Source organism: Rissa tridactyla, chromosome 3 (genome assembly GCF_028500815.1).
Source record: "Rissa tridactyla isolate bRisTri1 chromosome 3, bRisTri1.patW.cur.20221130, whole genome shotgun sequence".
Taxonomy (NCBI): domain Eukaryota; kingdom Metazoa; phylum Chordata; class Aves; order Charadriiformes; family Laridae; genus Rissa; species Rissa tridactyla.
Window position 1 is genome coordinate 37,217,011 of NC_071468.1, and position 22,894 is coordinate 37,239,904.

General features: G+C 40.1%; 1 protein-coding gene across 2 annotated transcripts in view; it reads right to left on the reverse strand.

Moving 5' to 3' along the window:
* The window catches only part of CRIM1 (cysteine rich transmembrane BMP regulator 1), a 194,356-nt gene that overhangs the window by 170,587 nt on the left and 875 nt on the right, over positions 1–22,894 (reverse strand). For both annotated transcript variants that reach the window (XM_054194091.1, XM_054194090.1), the window contains exon 2: positions 8,935–9,108. In XM_054194091.1, the coding sequence (XP_054050066.1) occupies positions 8,935–9,108 (174 nt within the window). The remainder of the gene's footprint in view (positions 1–8,934; positions 9,109–22,894) is intronic.

Genomic DNA, 22,894 nt, shown 5'->3' on the forward strand with positions numbered 1-22,894 from the left:
TCACAGCTACAGGAAAACCTAGAATGGTTTTGCGCGCACACACACACACACACACACACACAAACACTCTCCTTTCTTAAAAGGGAAAGGCAGATTATGGATTTGTCACATGGCACCAGACAGATCTAATGCTATTCAAATTCGTAAGGACTGATAACCTGGAGAGAAGAGGTTAGTAATGCAAAGTCCTCTAAAAAAGTGCTAGTGCTCAACGCACAGCCCCAAGATAAATCTAGGATGGTATCCTACTTACATTATTTTCCAAAGGTTATTACAATTAAGTCTCTGATACACTTCTGCTGAATGTGGAAACAAGCTAGAGATCCTTCCCTCACAGGTCAGCTCCACTGCTGAGAGGAACATTAGGCTGAAGACGCGGCGGGAAGAGGGGGGGCAGGAGTTCAGCTACGCATCAAGGGTTTGACCAACAATTTAAAAAGCCTCCCCTGTGTTTAACAGCACAGAGAAACAACAGTGTAGAAAAGTTAATGTAGAGAACAAAATATTATTACAATTTAAAAAAACAACACCCAAACATTTTTGGTAGGGGAATAATTTTGGGTTTTTTATCACACGAATATCACAACTCTATTGCAATATTAATTGTTTTGCTTTCTTACAGGGCAGAAATTTTACATTTGCGACAGGGGCATCTTCTATTACCATATTAATCAACAAGTGCTTTGTATATGGTGGAAAAAGTGTTCCATCTTCTAGTAGTGAATAGAGATAAAAAAACCAGGCTCACACACATTTTTGGAATGTTTAAGTTGGAAAGCATAGACTGAGTTAGATTCTCAAGCATCTTGGAAAGGGTACAGTTGGAACAGCTATATGAGTATCCTTGCTCTACTTAAAAGATGCCTGGCCAAACAAAGATTACTAAGCATCCTACCCACAGCCTGCTCTCAAGAGGAACCAATGGAAGTTTTCACAGCTCTTTCTTTTCTCCTTTGCCCTCCCACCTTCCATCCTCTGCAAGGGATTTCCAACTTCACCAAAGTTTCTCCAATTGGTGAAGAGATCCAATTGGATCTCTCCAATTTCTCCACCAAAATCCAATTGGTTCACAGGATCTTGCTTCAACTCTACTCTCCATCCATACATGCTATCACAGACAATGTTTTGCTGATGATACTTCATTATATTGCACAGAAAGTTAGATTGATGCTGTGGAAGCTGCACAGTGTTTGTTCTATTTAGAAAAAACACCACCACCACTTCACAGAATAATTCAAGGCCTACATTTGGAGACAAGCTAAAATAGTTTGTCACCATGCTACACCAACACCTTGTAATTCTAAATGGTTGTATATTATTCTTTTAAAGAGACAATTATACAGTCTACTGGAGGTGATCACACAAAAAAAGACAACTTTATTTTCCAACAAATTGTCACTCATTATTTATAGACACATAATCATTGCATTACAATTGTCATATTGACCAGTATGTCACTGATACCACTATCACTGGATACAATCATCCAACACTCAATTATCTCTGTCAGCATCAGTGCTGCATATATCCAAACAAGACTTGCCCTGTCAAAACAAGACCTGTGACCCTGCACACCAAGTGCCACGCGAATACAGCTTCCTGCTAGCATGCAATGTTAACCTGGTGTTTACACACCATGCAATTTGAGATCTTTGCTCAGGTCTCTTCTGTCACATGTAGATAACTTCTGATCCTTAATCAACAGTGCATCTGGAAGCATTCTGCTGAAAGTCACCTGCTCCATGTTCTCTCTCTTGCCCAGTTACAAGAGAAGTTAAGGTCAAACATTCATTAAAACCTGCAACTTGTCATTACAGTTAAAGTGGACATACTTCAGCAGAGCCTACTTGCCAGCATGGAAAATAACATTTCAAAGGCACTGAACTTATCAAAAGCAAGATCTTACCAGCTGTAAGATACCTGTCCAGCTCTTTTCCTTCTCTTACAGAGGCTGAAGGTACAATAGGTTATCTCGTATTCAGTTTCAGATTAACGCAGGTAAGCATTTGAAACAGAAAAAGGCAAGAAGAATGCTCCTTTGTCTCTAGGAACAACCACGCTTTGACCATCCACATCTGATTGCTAGCTTTGTAGAATGCATTTGTCACACAGTCCTATCCCAAGGCCTACAGTTAAGGTTACACTTCTGTCCACAGCAATCTCGGAAACTGCAGATTTCAAGGAAACTAAAGTGTCACAAGTTGAAGATCCAGTACCCTCTCCATAAGCATTAATACCCAAGGGATCTGGATGTAGAAGAAAGAAAGGCAATCTGCACAACAGCTCACATGAACAAGTGTAACACAAAAGGAAAATAAGCTCAGTTCCTACACAGTAGAAACAACAATATTTACATAAAACAGCGAGGAAGAAATAGAATTGTAAAGATACAGCATTAGTTACAAATGTAAGTAATTTCTATGATGCTAATGCTTCCATGTTTTTTTTCCCCTTTTTTAACCAGCTGCTCAGTTTCAAGTTTTCTTCAATCTTCCCTCCTAACAGTTTCTGCAATGCAGTTTTTCCCCCATTAATACAAACAGCATTATTCATAATATAATTAAGCCTAAAATTAGGTATCCAGCCACATTAATGAAGAAATATGAAAGTCAGTTTTCCCTTTTGATATCTTTCTGAAACTTCTGCAAGGTTTTCTTACTGTTAGCTTGAAATTTTATGGCACAGATGTTCTCTGTGTGATAACTCATCTTAAAAATAGGACATGCCAAAAAGAGCCAATACATTAGGAAAAGATCATACTTCCTTCATCAGAGAACAGTCCTCTGAGGAGCTAGAGTCAGAAAAGTGACAAGATCTGGAAATTTAAACACCACTCTGTTACGCTGTGAAGGCAACTGCACTGCCAGATGTGCTGCTGTCACAAGACCCTCTTATCAATTAATGAGCAAGTTCTCCTCCCTTTTGGTGTTTGTAAGATTTCTTTGTGTATTCAAGTTTATATCAGTATGCCTAATCTTCACTATTTCCACATGAAATGGTTTTTCCTTCTCTATCTAGGTATTCAGAAACAAAAGCCAAAAGCTATACTGCTATTTTCCTGTGTGTTTCATTTGAAATTTTGCCTTCAAATGCATTTACTTGGCTCTCACAAGCACATTCAAGGGTAAAATCTGGACCTTTGCCACAACTGCATTCCTTATTGCAAATACATGCCAACCTTCAAAGTTCGGTTATTTGAGCAAAAACATACATTAATTGTTATGTGAGAGAAGTGTAAAGTGTATCAGATTAAGCACATTTGAAAGTATTTCACTCCCCTCCTTGCCTGATAATTCAGCATAAAGGTAGGTTTATTCTGTTCTAGTTTTTCAACATAGCTGCAGCCATTAAGACCACACAAGTGAAGTTTAACACAAAATCAGACTTAACGACGACCAAACAAGCATTCAGAATAAAATTACCTTCTCATATTTGTTATTCCAGGACTGGTCTAACAGGTATTGCAACATTTGCCAGTATGAAGTTATTCAGTTACATGTAAAAATAATGGAACGCAATGAGTATGTTGCAATAAGCCACCTTAATAGATACCAGCAACTTAAAATGCCTTTTCCTTTCACCTATGAAGGACAGCAGCGAATAGCTTAGAAAGGTGCGAGCCAGGTAACCAAGACACAGCTCTTAAAAGGGTTTCAGTAACTTAGCATCAGCAGCAGGTTTTACATGCAGAGGTAGGTGTAAGTGAAGGGTGTTCATTTACCTAAAGGATTAATTGCATCTTTCATCAAAAAAAAAATACAAAAAAATACAGGGCTTAATTTTGACACGGCAAATGCTTATGCTTCTGGTAGAGTATGAACTGATAAAGAAAGCTGATGTGTTTCTCCTCTTAGAGCTCAAGTATACATTGAGAGAACTTGAGACACACACAAAACCACCACCTCTGTTATGGCTGGTGGCACTTACACTCTCCATAGCTTCTGACCCACAACTTTCCCCCCACCTCCCAGAGGGAAGAGGAGATAGCTGTTCTACCAGGGAACACTTTTCAAGGAGCTGAGTTATCATTCCAGAGACCTGCTGCTGCCTCTGAAGGGGAAAGGCGACAAGGCATGCTGCCTTCCCACAGGCAAGAATGAGTAGATGCAGCTTATGAGACTTCTGCCTGTTACTGTGGCTCAGCAGACAGATGGCATCTCGTCGCTTTTCACCCTCTGGCCATATTTTCCAGAGTCCACTCCAGCAGTCCAAGTTCAACCAAGCTGTCACCATTAGCAGTCTCCTGAATAGAAACAGGCTTTCTAAGCTCAAGAACACAGGATTTCCTGAACCATATCAGAGCAGGCACTCATCAAGACAATAACCAAAAGCAAAAGCATTTTAAACAAACAAAAAAACCAACACAACACAGGAATCTACTATTATTCAGTTATATGATAGCTTTTCCAGACAGTTTCTTTCTAGCCCCAAATGTATGCATTTCCTCACAGTAGGATGGTTCACAACCTCTATACAAACCTTCTATACGAAAAGTCACTGACGTTCCATGCAGAGAAGCAGGCACTTCAAGCCTGGTAATAGAGTTGGGAGACCTCTAAGGCCCAAGTGTGCTTTATGCTATATCATAATCTATTCAAGTAACAACTCTTAACACTTGCAGTATGTCTACATAAAGATTAGTTAAAAGTTACCTACCAGTCCTTTCAAGTGTATCCAATCCTTCTGTTTTCCAGGAAAACAAGGGGATGGGATGGGGACAACAACGGTCTTCATTACCTGTATTACTGAGACCGCACACTAGCCTCTCTGTACTGTCTTGCAAATAGACATTGGCACCCCTACACAAGTTACACACATTTGAGTAGAGATTAAAACAGACTCTCCACATTACAGGCTTCCCCAGTTCAGGGCAGAGCAAGACTTAGGGAGACAAAATACAGAACATGGCTTTCGGGCCCCATCAAGGGCATCCAAGCAATGTGACATTAGAGCCCATGCAGCCTGGTTTTGGGAAGGAAGGACAAGTAAAGTTGTCTTATTTGCCTCGTGTAGCTCGTTTAAGTGAATGGGGGTGAAAACAGTATGAAATAGGTAGGTAAAGAAAGCAAGAAAAGGAGGCAAAGAAAGAGAAAGGCAGAACAAAATATGAGGAGCCCAGGAAGGCAGGCAGACACAAGCCGATAGGGAAAGAAAGATCCATATGAAGCTAACAGGAAAAAAATTTGGGTGAGCAAGCTAGAGCTGACATCAAGCGCAGAAGGGAATACCACACGCAGCCTGAAAAGCTTAAGGCACTAGATAGAAAAGGAAGATGACTAGAGAGGCACTTGAAAGGGAAACCAGAGTCCACGAAAAAGACACGGGAAACCAGAGTCCACGAAAAAGACACGGGAAACCAGAGTCCACGAAAAAGACACGGGAAACCAGAGTCCACGAAAAAGACACGGGAAACCAGAGTCCACGAAAAAGACACGACCCCTTAGCACATATGCACTCATATTTGGAAATGGGACTCCAGATTTCAGCTCCCCACTTGTTATTTGCCAGGTCATATTTATGGAACAGATTCCACATCTGCAGGCAAAGGCAGCTTTCAGTGAGCCATACAGGTTGACAGAGCTGGCAATGACTGTTAACACTATGCATTAGCACCAGCATCTCCTGTGCATGGCCCTATGTATACTTAGTATGCTTGGAGCAGCCTAACCGCACCCTTCCTTCTTTCAAGGAAACAATAAAAAAATCCAAGAAAAAAAAGAAAAGAGAAAAAGAGAAAGAAAAGCCACAGAACTCATTTTAATCAGAACAAGCAAGCCACACTGATCTAGCATGACTAGTCTCTACAATTGCCTTGCCTCAACTGCTCAAGAAACAGAAAGATGGGTCCTCAGTTAAATGAATTTATAGTCTAAGACAACTTGTCATAGCTATGCAACTTTAATGAAATCACATAAGCCAGAATTTCTCTAGATGCGTTGTATACTACTAATTTTCTAGGTTCTAATGTGTCAAATATTCTGTAAAGCTATAAATCTATTTCAGCTGTGCTTTTAAGAACAGTGCTACCAAAAAATAGAGTTCACTTGATAGGACCTTCCCCCTTCCCAATTACCTCCATAATTAGAAGGAAAGCTACCTTACCCATTTTACCCTCAGCAGGATAGGGTTAAGTATCTTCCCTTGTCTCAGTTGTGTTATGGAAGCTCATCAGCACGTGAACAGGCTTATAACGAAAATCAAAAAAATCTTGCAGAGTGGCACATGTCACCAAACACCACAAAACATTCTCAATTGCTTCGTAAGTATCCTCAAAGTAGAAAATACATGGAAGTAGCTGCTTAGATGGCACTTTTCTTCTTTAAGTTTTCTTCAGAATCTCTGACTATGGTGTGTTCATTCACATGCTCAACTTAAGACTTTTTAATCACACTGTGTATTTAATTATCCATAACAAGTGTGGTGAGGAAAGTTTGACTACCCTCAGTCCCATGTTCCATGGCAGATTCTATTTCAAGATTTAAATTACTAGTTTTAAATCTTCCTGATGTTATCTTTAACAGACAAGCCAAAAGAGTGAAGTATACATCAGTACTTTGGATTTCACAAACATCTTAGACATATTTAACAGATCTTATGAATCGCCCCTTTTTCCATGACACTGCAGTTTGAGACTTAGCTTGCCTTGAAGAAACTGAAAGATTTCTCTACTTTAACATGCTCAAAGAACCCTCTGGTTTGCATACTACCCAAGCCATGTTTCAGGTGGACTTTCCAAATGGATTCATTCAACTTTTAGACTATAAACTTTGAAAGCCTGAAATACTCAAACAGTAAATACTGGCTTAGACAGACCAAAACAGCTATCCCACTCTACCTAAGAGACTTGGCTTCCTTACTAAACAGGGAGGTGGCAAGCACAAGGGGAAAAAAGTTGTTCTTTTCCATTAGCTTAGGTACAGGCTGAAGCATACATTTTAAATCACCAAAACAAGAAGTAATGCATTTAAAGAAACAACCTCCATAAGCAGTTAGCATTCAATTCCCAACCCTACTTAGAGAAAATAAGCATTTACAGTGCAAAACACAGTACGCAGATTTGACTGACTACAGCCGTCAAAAGTTACACTATGACTTTTGCCCTTCTATTAGGAAATACCGATGGATTTAACTTTAAACGTTCCTCAGTGATAGGGTCTGACAGTACGAGGATGCAAATGCAAATTCACATTCTTATGAATACAAGCTGGACTGTTATAATACTCAACTTGTAACTCTCAGATTTCTGGTATTTAAGGATGCTGTTGTTGTTTCATCACTTGCATCAGCTATCCTTCCTATCTGTGAAGGATTAGAAATCAACAGGTCCTAAACTCTTCTACTAAAGCCCTATAGTCTGAGGCTTTGGAAGAACACGCTCCCTAGGCCTGCCACCCACCCCTGTCCCACCCCCCAAGAAAAAAAACCAAGAAAACAAGTAAACAAAAAAGAACATTACATCTCAAAAACAACTGCACCGTCGGTATCATACCAGACAGTTTACACTTAGAGCATTGTTACCTCATGGCTAAGGTTAAAATGCTGTTCTTTTTAAAATGGAAATCTAGCCAAAACAAGAGGTTGCTTAGTTATGCCATTCCACAAACTAAGTCCATTTCTTCCGAGTCTGAAAAAAAAAAAAACAAAACCACAAAACCAAAAAGGCACCCACAGCAGATTCTCTTAGCAAGTTAAACACACAATGAATTGTCATGCCAATAGAGTCCTGCTGAACTACTACAGACTTAGTCACATACTCACAAGTGAAAAAAGAAGTGGTGAGTAAGGTTACTTAAGACCCCATATACTGCCTGCTACTACAGCAAGAAAGGGCCAAAGGTTGTGCCTCTCCTCTTCCTAGAGCTAAAAAAACCACACGAAGCACTTGTATGCTTCTTACTGACCAACTTCACAACCAACACTAATGAACATGTTTCCGCCTGCTACATTTTCCTCACAAGATCTCCTTGTTTAAAGTCTGTAGCTTAAAAACAATTTTTTTATCACAAAACAAACATGACAGATGACATCAGATCACACATCCTTAACTCAAAAATAGTAACTTTAGATATGGTTAATAGCCTTACAAAAACATTTATTTTTTTACTTCAATTTTTACTTTAAACATTGGTTTAAAGCAAACTAATTAAGCAGGTTCACACCACTAATCAACTTTTGCATGTTCCTGGACACTCTAGAAAATAAACAGTAATTACGGCATCATAGAAAGGGTCCAAGATCAAACCTTCGATAGCTGTTCAACACAATCTTATAAGTGTGCCATAGGAATTTAATTCCAACTTGATGTATTTGAGACAACTCATTTCTAGTTCAGCCATAAGCAACAACAACAAAACAACAAACAAAAACCCCATCATGTATGTGTGCAAAAGATAAACATATGTGGTCTAATGCAAGTCTAATCAAAGGAACATGGCAACTGAAAAATACGAGCAATACAGTATTGCTACATCATGTAAATCTAAAGAAAATAGCAATTCATGCATTCATATAAGAGATACAAGTATAATCAACAACTACTCCTTTTCCTATGCCTTTGCTATTAAAATCCACTGTATTTATTCATGGTTCAGTCACATCAATACATCTAAAGAGACTTCCACACTGCTTTACAGCTAAAGATATGGGAAGGAAGTTACCATGAACTATAAACAGAACGGTTTTAGTCTTAAAATCTGCATAACACACAAAGCACAGAGTATTAGTTTCTTCCATTCTTAAACCTACACATTTGGAAGGCCAAGCTTACTGAAGTCTTGTCTGCCTTTAAAACATTCAACTGTCTTCTGAAAAGTAGAAGACCACAGATATCTGAAACTACCCAAGTCATCCTAAAACATATTGAAATAGACTCTCGCTTTTCAGCAAATGCACTGAAAAATTACTAACTCTGAATTACTGAAGACAAGTGCTTACCTTCAATCCTTTTTAAGGCCGACAGGCAAGTATCCCGGCTTGGAAATTCAAATGGATTATTACAGGTCCGAATGGTGTCACATTCGCACTTCCCGTTGATTATGTTACAACCTGTTATAAGGTTTTCATTGCACGGTTCAAATCCAAGAAGCTGATCATCATCCCAGTTTTCATCTAAAATAAACAAACAAACTCGCTCACTATTGGATTTCGGCTGCAGTATAAATTCAGCTGCTTTGGAGTTGGGTGCGATTTACTTTAAATTCAACATAGCGCTAAACAGAAGATAACATATTAAAAGAAAATGGATTAATCAACACTATGGGATTTGCCAAATGCCATGTTTTGCAGCTGTTCTATTGCCCACTTTGCTACAGCTACTGGCATTGTTTACTTCCATCTGTACGAAAAACTATGTCATCTCAGGGAAATGCATTGCTGTAGTATAAATAAGTACTATCCTAACCGAAATAACTTTTACAAATACTTGAAGCTGTATTTATCATGGAAATGAGAATGTTGGACAGAATCTGCAGCTGTTATAGAAGTCAAAACTGAGTCAGAAAGAGAACATTTTAAAACCCGATTAAAAAACACATCACATAGAATTCACTCCAGAGATAACTTGTTATTACTAAAATACTGCAAGATGACAGGCCTTTGATTCTGTAATATGACCAAAAGTGAGTTTTCCAGCACTCCTGGATTACCATCCATACTCCAGGAGAATGGCACAAGCACGTCACGCTCCTTGCTGTTGAGGAGCAGGGGTATGGTTGGGCTGGAATGAGTCTCTCTGCTCAAATAATTCTGCTCCCTTTGAATGACTCCCATTAAGAGTGTAAAACCTCACATTGCCCCTGTACAACTGCCCATTTTCCTTTTAGAAGGAGCATGCAACAAGATTTTTCTTTCTACAGGAAGTGATATTTCCAGTCAATCCGGAGTTACACCAACATTATCAGTCCTAAAAAAATCTCAGATTCCTCAGGTCGAGTACACATACAGCAACATCCCACTGACTTAGAAGTCTAAGCAAGAAACATGTTTTTTATGCAAGATTGAAGAAAATAAACTAGGCATTAGGTATTCTTTGCTATAGAGTACCAGATCACTTTCCAACCTCGTCTGTCTACCAAAACAAGTACTACAAAATAGTCACACAGATAGTCCACTGACTGCTAGTAATGACAAAAGGAGGAAAAAAAAAAACTATTTTCAATCTACATCCTTATATTCCACAGCAGCTTTCACATGGTGCCTTCCAGTGGTTCACTTTAATTTTAGATACTATCAAAAAGCAAGTTTCCAATACAGATCCTGCCAAGAAACTCTTCAAAAAAGTTAAGGCATCTTCCAGCTACAAAGGGTGGGTTTTTCTGTTGTTGTGGTTATCAGAAGCTGTCCTCCAGTATGGGAGGCTGCAGCCAAATACAACCTGATTGACATTCATTAGAAGTCTAAAAACTAATAGTAAATAACAATACACACAGACACGTACACAATAAGGTTGACATGTAAATACTGCCAACTCACAGAAACATGCAGAATATCCGCTAACCTGCAGTTTTGCCTGTTTTGGGGAAAAAACAGCCAACACCTGGAAAGTGCTGTTTACCAGTTAAGTACCAGACATGATCTACAGCAAGTGTCACAGCAGATTCTCACAGGTATGTTTCTCCCTGTAGAACCAACTGCTTGTTTTCTGCTTTAAGTCAGCAGAGTACCTTGTTGACAAAAAGCACTGAATAAACAACTAAGCCAATTTTAAATGTGAAGAAGGGAACCTCCATGGGAACCTCATGGCTCTTATACTCCATAAAAATAGCAAAGGAAGAGCAGTCATTAACCCCAGGAAGTAATTTGTCTTTTTTTTTTTCTTTTTTGGTTAGAGTTAACCTATCATCCCATAAAGCAACTGTGTCAATAAAAGTCAAAGGAAGTGTAGAAGTTCCTGAAGAGAAACTATTAAAATTCTTTCAAGAGAAGATGCTGCTTCAGTAATGCTTGGGACACTTTCATCATGAGGAGGCCATACACACAGAGGAATTAAAAAACACACAGACCAAAAAACATGAGAATTTGGAGAACAATAATACATCCTGTTTTTGAGAAGCCGGAATACAGCCTGGACAATTTGTATTTTACAAATCACAGCAGTAATCCACGTAATGACAAGAACAAAAGGGGCTACAGCTATGATCCAAGACTTGGTGTTTCAAATTCTGTAGCTGCAGGGACCATGGCTTCATCCAGATAAGTCTGTTCAATGGTCATAAGAAAAGGGTTTGAATTTCTCCTTGTTTCTGACACACAGGCTCTCCTCCCCTACCACCCTGCACCAGCCAGCGGCTTCACCTGCCCTGGTGGCCACGGGCCGATGTGGCAGGGCACCCTTGCCCCGGGCTCCCTGGAGCTGCTCTACCCACCATCATCCTGGGACCAGTGCAGAACAGACAGCTGGGGCACGCAGATGGCAACAGCGGCACATTTCTGCTTTTCCAGCACACCAGTTCAGGCTACTTGTGAGCTTTTGCCCACATTTCAGTATTTCAGTACTAGATCTTTTCAAGGCTGACAGAGAGATCAGCAGAGTCCCTGTTACAGCAGAGCTGCCCACCCCACCTAAGGCGGGTCTCACCTGCGCCTCTCGTGGCTCTTCAGATGGGAGGAGAAAAGGAGATACACAGGAAGCACATGGCCCAATACTTGATGCACCTACAGTCTTCATTACCATACCCCTCAAAAAATGAGCTCAGCTGCCACTAAGAGGATGGAAGAGAAGAGAAATCCCTCAGGAATACTTGCAAACTACACAACTAACATGCTGAATCTTGAAACAAGGTATTTTTCATTATTGTGAGTGAATACAAAAAGTCTTATTCAGACAGGAAGAATGCAAATCCAGTTCCAACCTGGACATCTTTTACCAGACTGCTTTTCACACAATTTCATTTAGAAACAAGTTTTCCATCAATGAAGGAACAAACATGTAAGAAGAAAAGAGATGATTTTAGTTTAGCGAATCAATACAAAGTCTAGTGCGATCTTTCACACAGACTTAAGACTCATTTTCCTAGTTGATTTTGTCCTTTTATGAACAGAAATTAAAGGTCCTGTTAAATGAATACTTGTTTACCACTTAGGGTAAACCCTCAGAAGTCACATCAGTATAGGCAGAACAAAATTCCTTGGAATGAAAGGTGCAACCACATGAAAGCACACGCCTGAGCTCAAGGGATGAATCCAGTGCCTCACTTCGATTCAAAGCTTTACTTATGTCATGGTTTAGGCTGGGCTGGGCACCAAATGAACGACAGATGCTCTCTTCTAAGAAGAGGCTTCTTAAAGAAGCCTTAAGAAGAGGCTTAACTGAAAAGTCAAATTACTGAAAAGAAAATTAGTTCTGTTCTGTATCAAACCAGGTCAACTTACTTGATGCAAAGGCACCTAGTGCTCTGCTTCACGCAGATAAGTGCTGGTCCAGTATAGCATGCTTGTTCCTTTAGAGGTCAGCAATATTTCAACTGATAACAGAAACACGTCTTGAGCAAAGTCTAGGCTCTGTGAGGCATATAACCTTGCCTCTAGATTATTCCAAAAACCAAACTTTTACACATCAGTAATTCAGAGACCTGGGACAGTTCACGAACAATTCTAGACTGCAGCACAAACATTTTCCTCCATGCTCTGTTTGGCCTCCCCTATGGCTTCCTTTTCATGAGAGTGCTCTTTCATGCGTACCTCTCAAATCTGGATGATATGAAGGAAGAAATTGAGATATAATGACTTGTGAATTCTTTACTTCTCTGCAAGCAGGGCTGACAAAACCCAAATGTAAGAATCTAAGAGCCTCTCAAACCTCCGTATACACATCCTATCCACTGGCTGACTTACAGGACACAAAAAAAACAAACAAACAAAAAAAACCAAAAAATCAAGTAGGTGTTTAACATTCTTAAGTTCTTAGGAACAATCTAGCTGAAGAGTTGCACAAGCAAGCTGTTAGTTTTCATCCAAACTGACCGTAGTTTAGCTGCAATTTCCACCATCTCATTGTGCTGGCATGATCAGGCAGGGGCAAAAAAGGGGGCACCCTTTTTAGCAGTCCTGAGTTGACATTGGAATCCTCTTATATAGCCACTTAACCACCTTTTGCACACATGTCCAGAAGCAGTTCAAATCCTCCCAGCGGGCCAATAACTATAGCTTGAAAGTCTCTCTTTCAAATAATTTCTATCTACATGCAGTTCCCCACTCTTTCCAACTCATTCAGGCAAGTTCCCTTTTCAGACAATAAAGTAGCTTTGCATTTACTCAGAACAAAGTTAAGTCTTGGACATAATACGTTTTTAATTCTTCTAAGTGTGCTTTCATACCATAAGGAAGCCATGGGAGGGGAGGCATTATGTTAATTCCAAACTTTTTCCCATTTTCTTCCATCATTCATATAATCACTTGCTTTCTGCAAAGCAAATGTTTCGGCTTGCTAACAATTCAAGCGCTGCTCCGGGTTGCTGAACTCCCAAGTCCTGTCATAGCATGCAACTAAAGTATGGAAGAGGATTAAAGCATTAACAAGTTGAACAAGAGGCCCTTAAACAACAGGTCCAGTCTGGGAAACAGTTTGAGAAATATGTCTCCAGTAAGCAGCATTCCATCACTTCTTCCATGCTAAATCCTACATACCAGCACTCACAACACAGCACCGCAGCAGTGTGTGAGGCATGATGCTCACGACTGAAGCAGGTATGCCTTCTTCACCTGACGAGTTGCTTGTGTTTCCACACAAGCATGCAACTATGAGAAATTAACTTGGAGCCTTATTTTAAGGTACATAGTAGCTCACTATAGTTGCATTTATTGTCCCTATATGCAAAGGATCATCTCAAAACAGGTGCAAGTTAAAAGTACACAGAAAGACCTTTTCAGAGACTCCTCCATTGCTTGATTTTTTTTGCTTTCCCTTCCTTGAAGTTCTCTATTTTTTCTGCCTGACATACAATCTTCTCTTTTGTCCCCCAACACTTCTCTTCCTTTCTGGGCATTTAATGAATATCAGCTATTGTTTGGAAAACCACATACTATTCTCCTTCACTGTTTATAAAGATAATGCATCACCACAAGCCAGCAAGCAACAGACTGGAATGGTCACTAAAGTATCACCGTTGAAAACTAATATACAAACATCACACACACAACAATCTCAAATTACAGCTTGGGGGTGAGGGGGTAAACTTAACTGGAGTGAACTCCCATGATTTACATTTAACTGCAGCATGTTACTCAGCTATTTCTGCCTTTTTAAAGTGTGACAGACAGGTTCTCAGGATGCTGAAAGAGCAAAGAGACCATCAAATACATTGCTGATCTGAAAGTGAAACACTGAAAGTCACATCTTACAGACTCTTGCATCCTTTTAAATCCAATACTTGAAGGAGAATAGAGAACAGTTTTCACAGTGACACAGAAGTGACACTTACTGAGACTGGTACTGTCCTCTGGGAAGGGGGGGGAAACTTTCAGAAGCTTCTCCATCAAAGCAGACCCAAGGTCCGAGCTCCACATTCCAGCACACTGATATACACAACAGCATGTTCAAATCAGTGGTACTCATTAAGATGGTATGAGACTCTGAAAGGATTCTACAGACTTTCTAAAATAAAAAAAGGAAATACTTCTTGCCAGGAGGCTTTGGCTTCTCTTTGAACAGGAAAAAAGAACGATGGAAAGGAAATTCATGTTTTGGAGGAGCTGAACAATAGAAATGACTAATCACCACTAAAGAATGCTTGAAACCCAGCCCCAGACCTTGAAAAGCAGCAGAAGGAAAGGCTAGCCTTGAAGTGAGTTTGAGCATGTACTGGCTGCAATCCTCTCCCCTCTCACAAATTATTTCTTCAGTGAAGTCATGAATCGCAGACCAGAGCTGGTAGAAACTTTGATGGTAAGACACACAGCTGAGAGTTTCATGATAAAGCACTTTTTCCCCCCTCTTAGAAGGGTCCACTTTCAAAGATCAATCTTCATGTGAAACACACGTCAGTACAAAAAGGCTTCGCAGCCTTCTGATAAGATTTCTACTCAAAGCTAGAAAGCAAAACTGTACTGTAACATTTAGGTATCTCAGGAACACCACACATGTAAGGCTTGTCTCAAATCTGACTGCCTGCTTTATCTTATTCAAATGAGAGCATGTATCTCAGGTGAACAAATCCCCAACACAGCGAGAGAGATTTTTCACTGCAGCAGCTCTGCCTGTGTCTCAAGGCAGTTATTTCATACTAAGGAATGCAAAAAGTATTTAAACAAACCAACTTTCCACTCAATTATCAGAAACTCCACAGAAGCCGTGAGGAAAGCAAGGAGATAAATTGAAGTGTTAAATGAAGCATGTGACATGGACAACTATTTCAAGTTTCAAAGCTTTCCTCCCCTGCCCACACTGTCTGCAATATTTCAGTTCTCCAGGTATCTCCCCCCATACCTTTTTTTGGGGGGGTTGTGGGGTTTTTTGAGTGTTTTAGGGGTGTGTGTTTTAGTTATGGTTTTTTTTTTTTGCTTGTTTCTTTCTGAATACTTTCACTATTAGGGTTCCTCCCAACAAGACTGAATGTTATTTCCAACAGCCTTCTGCCCCAAAGATGGTCTGAAATGATAAATATCTAGTTCTGAAGTCTGACCCCTAGACATTTAAGCACCTGAAAAAAACCAACTTGCAAATAAGTTATTTAATCTTATGTCCAGAACCACATCTTGTTTGTAAATAGTTGACTGAAAATATTACGCAGTGTCCCAGGGTTTAATTGGTCAGACAGAGCCTCTGCCAGTACTCCCCTGATTAGAATGAGCATGGACAGCAGCATTTCAGCTGCCCGAGCAGATTTTCCCTCTAGCTCTAGAAAACTCTTTAAAAAAGTAATTGCTAAAGCAAAGGAAAGAGCCAAACCTTTATACCCATTTTCCAAAGAAGGCTAAAATTCCCATATTTTTTTTTTCCTTCAAGATGCACACTGCACCCACACGCTTCAGAAGCCTGCATGTACAGCAGCACCCATCAGCTTCACCGCAAACAAGTATCTGGCTGGCAGGTTGCTGAAGCTGCTCAGCAGAAGCAAAGCTGACAGGAGTAGGAGAAGTTTTGCCTAAGACAAATTCCGGAACAAGGCTATGAACAAAGCAAGCTATACCAAAAACAGTCCACGCTATCAAAAGAAACCTGATATCCTAAACCTTTTGCCACTTCCCCCCTCCCCCCCCAGGTCATTAACACAGCATCACTGAACACCAGAATTACAGGATGTTTCAGAGGAATTACACACAATTTCTTAGTCACAGGAAAAACTCTACATACCCTGAATTTCGAACTAGCATCAAGGTTTTTTTTCCTTTTTCTAAAAACTAACTTAGAGATAGACATCCTCTTGAGACTTTCTATTATCAAAGCAGCACATTTTACGTTAGCACATGTAATACCATTATCAGTATGGCCTCAGCTTTTTATCAACAGCCCATCAGTGAGGGGAAGAAATACCTCCACATGCACATATCCAGCCTTTCTGAAAAGATTCCCAAACAGAGCACAACACGGGCTGTAGCAAAACCTTGAAGTTTAATTTGTTTCAAGGATAAGTGACCCAACAGAATGGGTTCTCTCAGATTCAGAAACATTACACTTCCTAGATTTTTCACTAGTTAAAAAAAAAAACTAAAAACAACCCAAAAAAACCCAAAACAAAACTCAAACACCTGAAGCCTATCAGTATCAAGGTAGCTGCCTAGATAAAGCTTAAAGTTTTGGAAGTTATTAAGAACATGGGAATGCGTGCATGCCTGTGAGCCAGTGCTCTTCCTCCTGCCCACAGGCCCATGCTCTCCTGTTTGTTTCCTTGTTGAAAGACTTGTACACTCGTGACCCACAAGGTGTTAACGCAATTTGCAGATTCTGAAGTTAAGTAACCAGTATACCTAGTGAAAGCTGCTGGGGACTGAATATTGCCTCTGGTAAAGGTGTGAACAGCTTCCATTCATCTCAACACATTACTAAGGGCTTACTTCCTCCAAACATGGCCAAACCAGTCTGTTTAGAGTAGAGCTCCCTCAGGGACCATCTTTTAATCAGTATGCTTCTGTGGAATTTAATCTAGATAGCCTTTATACAAAGTTATCTTCACATCTTAGTTTATATTGATAAGTTTCTTCATATACATTTTTTCTATGTCAGTATCAGTAGTTATTTTCCAAATTGCATGCATATATAGCAAAACACAGAATTAAAACATAACATTGTCAGGCTACACAAGTGGTGTCAGGTGAAGACTCAGGCAAAACCCTGAATTCACCATTTCCAAGTTTATGCCCCCAGTGGATTAAATGCATTCTCAAATGAAAGCAGTTTATGAGTCACAAGAAGCATTTAATAGGTCACTTCTACAGAGTATTTAATCCATTATAACAGCAAAACATTCGGTCCTGTCTGCAAGATGTTATAAATTTTACTCATTGAGATGAAGAATCCTTGATGAGGGAGCAGAGAAAGGAGGGGAAAAGGAAGAAGCAGGCATTTTTGAACCATATTAATGGATTAATTATTACATAATATCCCTGTCAGTTAAATGACATTTTGGTTGACTAAGTACTATGTAAGAAGTTAAATTATGCAAGTATTCTTGAATCAGCTAGAGGGTACTTAAAACAGCAAACATGCCTAGGGATGCAGAAATTACAAGGAATTGCGATCTGACAAGTTTGAAGGTAGCTTAAAAAAAATAAATCTTTATAAACAGCATGATTTTGGGGAACGCAATGAAGTAACCATTCTACAGGCAAAAATTCACATCAGCAGAGGATGCTTGACATATGGTCACGTGAGTTCAAATGACTTCAAGAAATGAAAATAAGAGTATTCCTCTTAACAGAAGTTAAGAGATTTAGTCATTCAGCCTCTCCACAGCAAGATTTTGAGTTTTAAACTGACTGTGCTGATCCACAACAGCAAAAAGCTTACAACTGCTGCATCAATAACTCTCCTCATATCTGTTTGACTTTGCCATTTAATTTTTATTGAAATATTAGAACCAAGTGATTTCCAAAAATCAAAATGTGATGCCCAGAAACAGAGAGGAAACCATTTCCAAGTCAAATAAGCACCTAATCTAATTTAAATTCCATGCCACACTCCACATTACACGTTCTTACTGATGTTGAGATTTTGGCATAGACACAAGTCGGAGTAGAAATAGCTTATAAATTACCCAGCCTGTGCTTAAGAAGTCAGTGTGTGCCTATTACGTGTTTTCTGGAGGGTGGGGGAAGGGGACTGTTAAATACGGTCAAGACTAGCATATCAGAAGCTGAACACTGGCCATCAAAGAATTACTTCTCATTTCAGTTTCACAAGTTCAGTAATTTTCGCTTGGTTTTTTTTTTTTTTTTTTTTTTTTTTTTTTTTTTTTTTTTTTACACACACCATAAATAATTTTCCTTTTTTTTTTCCTCCAACAGCCTGGATTACTGACAGCCTTTGAACCTAGTATTTTGACTGTCTTCATGCCAACAATCATTTGGTACACTACTTAATACTGATTAAGTCCTCAACTACATCATTGGTTTTAACACTTGATGTTAGCAGAGAAGTTCTCTGTATGCATGTGGACATAAGCACTATTCAGATATTTCCCCAGCCATTCATGGCATAACAGAGTAAGAAAAACAAACAAACAAGAAGTTTGTTTGCACTGCTCCAGTCAAACAGATATAAACAACCAGGCTACCCACATGCAACTTCTAAATCACTTGAACTTCAGTAACTTGTACTCAAAGCAAAATACTACCTGATCTTTAGGGGTCTGGACTGCGTCACAGGCAAGAAGCCAAGCATGTTGTATAGCAGACTGTCTGGAGACAAAGCATCACGTTCTGGTCTTTGGGTCCATTGATCCCTTAGATACAGAGCACAGGACCAAAACCAACCGAAAACAAGGTCCTCCCAAGGGTACTAGCTACAGAAGTTACAAGCAGCAGCACTACTCGTGGTAAAAATACTAGCACTTCCATACGCAAGTTGTTCTTACTTTAGAAAAGCAGAAGACAACTCCATTAGCATATGTGCAAACCGATGCTGGAACACAAAAATGCTTAGATCTCCTCCTCCCAATTTTGAAAAAAAAGCTAAGTTAGCAAAGTTTCATTTTTTCTCATCAGCTCCAGTTTCACAATGCGTTTGTTACATACGTACGGTATGCTGTACCCTTATATATCATACTCTATTACATGTTTCTAAGGGAGGAAAATTAGTCCACAGTAGGCTTAAAGGTGGTCGTGGGGGGAACACCAAAGCTCTCCCCGCTTGTCCCAACAAGGGGTCAGACAGACAGGAATGCTCCAAGCTTCCAAAAAGGTGCAGACCAGTAGAAGAGACTAGGACTAGCCACAGTAGGGCAAGCTTCTACATCGTCTTAGAGGATTAACCCACATACTTCCCAATACTTGCCCAAAATCTGCTACAGCAGCTTTCTCTTGGTCCTGAGGGAACCCCGGTTCCGAAGCTACACACTAGGCAAACAAGCCTCAAATTAGCCAGGAAAAAAAAAAAAAAAGAAACCACAGCAATAACCGTGCACCCTCTCCAAAAGATACCCCAAACCCACCAAAACAAAAGCCTAAAGAAAAAAAAATACTACATGTTATTGGTAAGTCACTGGAGCACCAATACCTTATTTCAATGGCTACCTAGAGGTTTACTCATATGGAAGCATATTCATAAAGGAACCTAAGGGCACAGTAGAACTAGCAGTTTCATTAACTCTGCATTTCAAGTATATATCACAAAAACTTATGTTCCTATTACACAGTTAAAAATAATATCAGCTCATTTTCAGGAATATTTCCCATGCTACTGTTTTGCCTTAGAGGAGTTTAGCAAAGCAATCAAGGCCTCTTCATCTAAGAGCACTAGAAATAGGGGAAGTGTTGACACAGAGGCAAGAGAAAAGTCATCACAAGAAATGCCTTTACAGATTAACAGAACTTCTTTGGCAGAGGTTTTCCAATTCCCCAGAAAGCAGGAACCATGCCCAGCCGGAATGCTGCAGAAGCCAAGGCTAACGTGTTTCTGGAGAACTCAAGTCTAATTCAGGGGTGGCTCTAGTCTGCCTTCAAAGGCAGAGACCAAGGGCAGTCCCTGCTTTAAGCTCAAAATTTCTCAATGCTAAGCGTGCATAAGGTGAACTCTCTCAAGACCTGTGGGCTGAGAGCTCTCAGCTCTCAACGCCTCATTGATTCAATCCAGCAGCATCCCTGTAGAGTCAACAGAGGCTAGAGGTGTTCAAAGCCTCTCAAGATTGCCCTCAGGAAAGGTACCCTCCTGTGCCGGGGGAAGCTGACCTTATTCTTTACCATGAATACAAGTGCATTCAGGAAAGGCATTTACATACTTCAGGATAACGCCCCAACTTGAGCCTTAGAACTGCATAAAGATGCAGTTAAGGTGGCAAGATGACCAAGGATTTCCTTCAGGTTTTAGAATGATGAAGAAGAGAACCCAGAATCACCAATGAATTTCATTAATAAACACTGGTATAACAAAAACTACTCCATTTCTTGTTTCACAAACAGAGGCTACCAGTAACAGATGCCACTGAGACTTCTCCATCAGGTGTTACAGGGTTCACATATGCCAAGTGCATTAAATACTAATACCAAGTTAACAGACGACTATTTTAACCTGCTGCAATTCCAGCTCTTAAAGTTTTCTGTAGCCCAGTATACATTGATACTCTGAAATAAGACACTGTTGAAGCTTCAAAAATGATAAAAAAAAATGCTTATAACTGTAGCCAGTAGGGGTCATTTCAGTGTAAAAAATTGCAGTGAAAGAAAAGGCTAGAGACAGGAAGGAGAGCAAAACCATCAATTTCTATTCAGCCAGTTCTATAAGTCCCTTCCATTTCCTCCTCCCTGAACCAGGATAGGAAAGGGTTTGCACTCCCAGTAGACAGGATTAAAAAAAAAAAAAAACCCAAAACAAAACAGCTAGCCTTTATTCCATTAATGGATAAAGGCATGGCTTAGTACTGCTCACACATCAGGCATCACCAGCCTAGCCTGTTGCACATGTGCCTGTGAACTGCATAACTGTTTAGGTCACCACGATCAAAAAAACAGAGCTAAGCAACCTCATTTTAGTGATCGGAGGTAGTACATTAAGCCCTCTTTTTTCCTTGCTGCCACCCCTGATGCACAACATGCACCATGAGAACAATACATTACTTCTGTTGCTTAGAATGAGGCAGTTTCCTGACAATTCAGTAATAGGTATTCCAGGGCTATTTATTAGGCTGACAGTTCAGCTCAGTTGCTTTTCATTTACAAGAATGAAAATTAAACAGATAACTTATCTCCCTGACTATTCCTATAGGGACAGCTGGAACTAGTTCCTAACCACAACACTAATTGAAATGCAATCTTGCCAACAAATGCTTCATACTATTTTCAACAGTAGATGGGACGTGTTACGAGTTGAACTACAGCAACGTACAGATTGCATCACTTCAAAGGAATGAAATACTCCTAAACTGCCAGAGACGTCCGTACTGTGATACAGTAAGGGAGTTGGAACATTAAAGCATTTAATGACTGCAGGCTTTTAGTTCTTTTAACCTAAGCGGGGGGGGGGGGGGGGGGGGGGGGGGGAGAAGCTGTTTAAGCCAAGCTTTTACTTGAAAATATGCAAAAAGAGAAAATCATCCAAAACCAGATAGGCTTTTAAATGACCTTTTCCCTCTTTGCTTGTACTTTTCTATTTAAGAAAACTTTTCCAATACATATTAAAAACAATAAGAGAGACTACAGCAATGTACATACTCAGCAACACGGTCTCGACCAAGGTCTTCAGAGTAGTTTAGGGCCATTTTTAATTGTTTACCAACAGAGCTTTAACCCTGCAGCTGGTCCTACCCAGGCAACAACTGCAGAGGCTGATGGCACCAGTTATAGTACAAGCGGGACGCACTGCCCTGCTCTGCTGTGGTTTGCAATTTATTTGTGAGGGAGGCAAATGGAGTTTTAAACTTATTAGTTTAATACCTATATTATAAGCGCCGGGAGAAAGGTCAGCTGCCCACTAAAAATGACTGATTTTAGCTCTTTCAAAACAGTGCATCATTTTAAATGCAAGTTTTTTGGACAGATGCTGCCTCACCAGCTCTCTGGACTTTCTGCTGCCCTCTACCCGCCGAGAGGAGACCGCCTCCCTCTCCTTTTCCAGAATTGTCGAAGCTCCCGCTCCGAGTCCCACATACATTTATACATATCCCAAACTACCGGTTATTTGTAATCTCTTTACAGCGCCATGTTTTCCCTCAACTTGGGGGGAAAAGGGAGCTGGATGGACAAGACAAAAACAGACCCAAAAAAGTGTCTTTGGCCTTTTGTTAAATTATATATGTAAAAAAATAAATCTGAGGGACTCTGATAGATACAAAATTTGAAGGGGGGCGTGTGAACTCCTCTTGCATTTCATAGCGATTCATCACCTCACAAGCAGCCGGCAGGAAGCAGAAGTGACTTTGCGAGGAGTTCTGCCGTGGGGATTCCTCCCTCCCCCTTGATGCTCCAGCAGGGAAGAGAGGCATCCCTTATCTTATACCGAGTAGGACAGGCGGGGAGATATTAAGTGACAGGAACAGGAAGGAAAACTTTACAACAGATGATCAGCCTTTGTGTTTCCTTACAGAGGAGGGAATCCGGAACAGGCATCATGTGCACGACTGACCTCCGCCGATTCCCATCTGCCAAACCCCTTCCCCGAGCCCTTTTTATCGAGGGATTTTTTACTTGGGCATCGGCAGCTGGTATCAGCTACTGGCGAAAGAGCGAAGCAAGAAGTGGAAGAGCCTGGGAACTGAGGCTGAGAAAATTAAGGGGAAAAGTTTTAAATAAGGAGGGTTTAGGGAGGAAA